The sequence below is a fragment of the Micropterus dolomieu genome, linkage group LG11, assembly GCF_021292245.1.
Source record: "Micropterus dolomieu isolate WLL.071019.BEF.003 ecotype Adirondacks linkage group LG11, ASM2129224v1, whole genome shotgun sequence".
Lineage (NCBI taxonomy): Eukaryota > Metazoa > Chordata > Actinopteri > Centrarchiformes > Centrarchidae > Micropterus > Micropterus dolomieu.
The window spans coordinates 8,188,242-8,193,898 of NC_060160.1; the positions used below are offsets into that span (position 1 = coordinate 8,188,242).

Here is a 5,657-nt window from a genome sequence, read left to right on the forward strand (position 1 = left end):
AGACAGTGTACCCACACGCAGGTATGATGTAAGATTTTATATAACATTGTGCCCAGTATAGCAGTGTCCAGCAATAGAAAATCAATAAAAATAACCTTTCTTGAAGCAAGTCTGGCACATAGGAGATGTACTTGAAACACAGCTGAAACAGCCATCTGGGGATATAATCTTCCCCATTTTTAGATCACCACAATGCATCCTGCCTCACATTCTACTAAACATTTCCATCCATTATTTTGATCCCTCAGTACTTCCCCTTTTCTGATACTCTGCACTGATTTCTTCCTTTCCAGGCGATATGATTCTAGCATTCTGTTTATCTGTTCTTGTGGGATTGCTGCTGGGTGCTTTGGTCTACGTTCTGTTAACCTGGGCATCCAGACGCCAGGCCACCGCCAGGATCACCAGGCGCTCCAAAAAGAGATCTGGCACTTCACAAAAAGACAACCCTATGAGCAACCAGCTAGGCCTTTACAGAAGCACTTTTCTGAGCGTCTACAGACAGCCTTCTCTGGAGCCAGTGGGGCCACTGGGGAGTAAGCCTGGCGTAGAGACCTCCACCTTTCGCCCACTGCCCAAGAGAAGCAGGGCTGGCCTGGAGATGGGAGAGGACACTCAGGTCGCCGTGCCTGAAGACACGGCAGCTTCGAACTCATCAGATTCAGCATCCCTTGTGCCAAACAAGAGACATTCCTTCTGGTTGGGCAACAACGGACTTAAAGGTTTCCTGCCCTCACAGACTCCCCCTCCTGCATACGACAGTGTCATCCATGCCTTTGAAGAGACTTGCACTTGAATCTGTCGCCATCAATACAGCAATAACTGAAAAAGGAGAACTTCACAGGACTTTCTGGTTGTGTTCTGCTCTTTATAAGGGACAATGTTCTCTGTATATAGAGAGATCAGACCTCTATAGCAGTGTGTCCTTAATTGAATATCATATTAAGAGATATAGATTAATGCAGATAACAATCCTTTTTATTGATTAATTGGTTTATCCATTAATCAGTTAGTTTCCCCAATAGAATGTCTCAAAAAAACATAAAATACCCAACAAGGTTTCACAGAGCCCAATGTGACTTCTTCAAATTCCCCAAATATTACATATTTCATGATGTAAAATAGAGACAAGCAGTAAATCCTAACACTGGAGACGATACATAAGCAGATGTTTGGTATACATTTTTAGTCAATCATTGGACTAATCATTGCAGTTCTAATACAGATGTTTCCATTGCAGAGCATCTCATGACCCACCATACACTCCACCAGTTGAGAGACACTGGTGTTAAAGAGAGTCCAAGATTAGCTTTTACTCTGATCACATGAAGATCTAATATCACAATAAAGATTTAATGATTTTATTCCAGTGCTTGTGATTTTGTGCAATAATTGGAAATCAGTTCAATTCTTATATGAGTGGATTTAGTGTGATTACTTTTATGTGAAATGGAGGAAGTTGAAATTAGTTATCTAATTAATAATGCTTAACACTGTGGTAGGACGGTAGGACAGTCGGTTACCAACACGTTCTTCACGTCAAGAATGTCCAGAATGTCACTTCAACTTACATTACAAAGATGGGGTGCGTCGTGTGAGGATGCCATTTTCAAAGAAACCCCCTTTTGAGGTGCAGCAATAAATCTAGTATTGATTACAATTGTATTCATATCAGAATGAATAGAAATTTGGTTTAACTGTAGATACTTACCTTCAGTGATTCTTGACATGCGTATATTGCGTGTTAGTGCTTTCGTTTTAACTGGAATTGAAGTTCGGGGTCCATTTTACTTGCTACCTGCCTAATGGCAACCCGTTTAAAGCCACAACCCCAAAGTGCGCCAGCGGAACAGTGCCCGGCAACACGACCGCATTGTTCGCCGATACTGCCTATGGATTAACGTTGTGAAAGCGGTGTCAGGTACGTAAAACTGCATAATGTTTGACCATATCACCTGATTGATTAAAGCACAGCTTTATTTTTTCGCCACAGCTCATTTGTCTGATCAGCATTGTCTAATTCAGAATGCTGCATGCGGTCAGAAAGACTACAAGACGCCTTTGAATTAGAAATTAAATTGATGTGATGTATTGAGAGACCTTCAAAGAGGAGATGATGGGTCGTTTACTTCGACTTTTATTGGATGCTGTTACTCTAGGCTACATTCTTCAAAGCAAGAGGGAATTGTTTTTAACTGCTGTTTGATTGAAATGTTGCTACGTTATTCTTATTATCTGCGTTAGAATAAATTAATTGTGTTTTTCATGTAGAAATTCAATATAGGAGGAGTTCACATCCTTGCCTGACTGCTCGGGTCTTTGACGTAAAATAGGATGAACGGACAGTGTCAGTACCCATGGAGACAGCGAGTGCACTGATGCAGTGTTGCTGTTGCATAGAGACTGAGAAAAGCTGTGAATTTCAAGGTTGATGCACTGAATGACAACGCGGCTATTTTAAGCAGGAGTCTATCTCAAGCTCTCTATCTTTTAGATTACCTTACTTGTTGAATAACGTGTGTGTGTGTGTGTGTGTGTGCGTGCGTGCGTGTGTGTGTGTGTGTGTGTGTGTTGCTTTTTTATCCGTCTTTTTTTCTTCTTCATTGCATCAGGATTACACAACTCTCATGAGCCACATCGGGAAGACATGGGGTGGGCCACTGTCATCAAAGAAGGCTCACATCAAGTGCAGACCTGCTTGATTTAAATGAATGTAGAGCTGGACAACATCTGGCTGTATGATGCCTTTTACTTCCCCATAGATTTTATTGTAAGTCCCAAGAGAAGATCAGCTTTTACCCTTCAGTGCATCACCTGAATGGAAATATGGACACATTCAATGGAGGATTTTTGACTCAACATGCCCAGGAACTATGAGGTATGTTAGATCAGAAACTTACAGTTATTTTACAGCTTGGCCATATTTTATACATATTATGTAGTCTGCTTGCTAGAAGGCCAGTCAGTATAATCTCATTCTGTGCAGCCAACCATTATTCAGATTAACAGAAATTTATTAAATTTCAGAGGAGATCCAAAGTTTCCCAAGATAGCAAGTCAGTCAAATATGTATAATGTAATGAATTATGCAGCCAAAAATATGTCTTAGGTTATCTTACTCGTGTAAATATAATGTAGTTCAATAAAGAGATGAAACAAGAAAAAAGAGACTATGCAATAGAGTCAGACATTGGAATAAGATTCTTTTAACAACCAGAAACTTACTTAAGGGGAAGTAAAATGGCAAAGCTGTAAGGGATGTGTTTGATGTGTAAATAGATAAACCCTTACACAGATATTTGTAATCGGAGAGTTAGCTTCTCCAAACTATACATGGGAGTATTTCAGTAGTACTTTAAGTTTTAATTTATGAATCTGTACAAATAAAAGACTGACTGTAGTGATGATGTCATCTAGAGACAAATCCTGGAGCTGCTCCATAGACGGTGAATAATAGAACAACAGCTAGAACACTATGATGAGCAGCCATGGTGATTTTTGGTTTTAAGGGCACATTTAGTGATTCACTGTTGCAAGCTCTGCTCACCCAAATGATACATCATTTTAATGGACTGTTTCAAACAAAGACCACATGACCCCCTTGTTTCAGTCACTAGTTTGATGTCTGTGAACCAGCTCAGGTGACGCCCAGGGGTATCTGTGCTGTAGTTATAACTTATAATGTTCTACACATTATAAGTTATTGGTGGTTTTTAGAGGTGTTTTTTTTTTCAACATGCATCTTTTCAACTTTCATTCATCTTGATGATTCATGTCTTGGTCACCAGTATATGCAAAGCTAGCGGTTGCATTTGTTTTGACAAAACAATCTCACCACAAGATCCATTTAGTGGCTGGTCTGGACCTTATGGTTGTATCAGTTTGCCCAGTTGACATGGAATCACAGGTGTTGAAATCTTTTATTTTACTGAGCACTTTAAGGACTCCTCGTCCATTTTGGCTTAAACGTTGAGATTGAAAATTCATTCTTGACCTTGGAAACAGTGATTTGCAGAATAATCTCACCACAAGGTTAATTTAGTTGCTGGGGCTTTTGAGCTTATCACACAATCTTCCTTAGCAGATGGAGTCAGCACAAGGCACAAGAAGTGAGACTGTTTCTAAGGTCATGAATGAACTTTCAGTCTCAACTATTTCATGGTTTGCTTTATTGTACGTCTTCTTACGGTTTCCCTGCCTGAGTACCCACAACCCAGCTTCCTGCTGACCATTTCTACAGCCAACAGTCTATGTCCTAAATGAACGTCAACGTTTTAAGTAAATATATGTAAACAGACCAACACAAACTGATAATGTACATTGAATCTGGTCAACAAAAAGAAGTTGTATAGTGCAGCTTCAACTTGTCTCTTCCTTTGCTTTACCTACCAGCCTGGTCACTCAGTAGGGATGTTGGCTGCCGTGGAACATGGTCCCATCCTCTGCAGCGACTCCAACATCCTCTGCCTCTCGTGGAAAGGCAGGGTCCCCAAGAGCGAAAAGGACAAGCCAGTGTGCCGGAGACGGTACTATGAGGAGGGCTGGCTCGCCACAGGGAACGGGAGAGGAGTTGTTGGGGTGACGTTTACATCCAGTCACTGCAGGAGGGACAGAACCACACCTCAGAGAATCAATTTCAACCTGCGAGGACACAACAGCGAGGTGTGGTACTGACTTCACTGTCTTTTTTTTATGCAATATATTTTTATTTATCAAGAGAGTAAAATACATAAAGAGCAATTCCACGGAAATTTTTTTTACTTTTCTCTCTCATTTTCCCCTCTGTGTCACTTTCAGCCTGAAATGCTTTTTTAGCACTGTCCTCAGCTCATACTGTCTATTAATCATGAATGTTCCTCTGTGCAGAAAGCCACCTCTGTTTGCGAAAAATAGTAACAGTGCTTTTTGGGCTTTTGCAGGTTGTCTTGGTGCGTTGGAATGAACCCTTTCAGAAGCTGGCCACTTGTGATATGGAAGGAGGTATTTTTGTATGGATCCAGTATGAAGGAAGATGGTCTGTAGAGTTGGTGAACGACAGAGGAGCCCAGGTAGACACTTTTCTGCTATCACTTAAAGACTGACTAAAGAGAATGACAGTTTTAGCAGTGACATGGAAGCCTTGAAATTATAGATTTAAAAAATGATCTGGGGCGGTTTGCCAAATAAAATGAACTTGACTTTTCATTCCAAATATATATCCTGGTGTATATATATTAACACATAAAACATCTGTAATGCAATTGATGACACATAAAAACTACACCAGAAAGTACTAAGACTTATGTATTATCTTATGTCCAGTATATATACACAAATGTCTTGAAGGTGAACATTTATTTACTCCAGGTGAGTGACTTCACTTGGTCACATGATGGCACTCAAGCCCTCATCGCCTACAGGGATGGCTTTGTATTAGTTGGTTCGGTCAGCGGACAAAGACACTGGTCCTCCGAAATTAACCTGGAGAGTCAAATCACCTGTGGAATCTGGACACCTGATGATCAACAGGTACACATGGTCTGGTTGAGCTTATATTAATGACTTTTTGTATTATTTAACCTTAAAAAACATAAAATAGTCATCTTTAAGAAGAAAAATTACTTCTAGGGTGAGGTAATTCCCCCTTGATTCAATTGCTATCCTTAAATACAAGATGA

The 5,657-nt window shown here is 40.3% G+C and overlaps 2 protein-coding genes across 6 annotated transcripts in view; both read left to right on the plus strand.

The window, feature by feature from the left end:
- Positions 1 to 101: 101 nt before the first annotated feature.
- LOC123979223 (myc target protein 1 homolog) lies at positions 102 to 1,364 on the plus strand. The gene has a single exon (XM_046063042.1). It carries the CDS (start codon positions 299 to 301, stop codon positions 794 to 796), a length of 498 nt encoding a protein of 165 aa, XP_045918998.1. The 5' UTR covers positions 102 to 298; the 3' UTR covers positions 797 to 1,364.
- Positions 1,365 to 1,820: 456 nt separating this feature from the next.
- Positions 1,821 to 5,657, plus strand: part of tulp4b (TUB like protein 4b) — a 16,615-nt gene continuing 12,778 nt past the window's right edge. The window contains exons 1-6 of one of the 5 annotated variants that reach the window (XM_046063037.1): positions 1,821 to 1,921; positions 2,613 to 2,652; positions 2,763 to 2,878; positions 4,393 to 4,662; positions 4,920 to 5,048; positions 5,347 to 5,508. In XM_046063037.1, coding sequence (XP_045918993.1) covers positions 2,861 to 2,878; positions 4,393 to 4,662; positions 4,920 to 5,048; positions 5,347 to 5,508 — 579 coding nt within the window. In that variant the 5' untranslated portion in view covers positions 1,821 to 1,921; positions 2,613 to 2,652; positions 2,763 to 2,860. The other 4 variants (XM_046063038.1, XM_046063036.1, XM_046063035.1 and 1 more) reach the window with 4 other exon arrangements.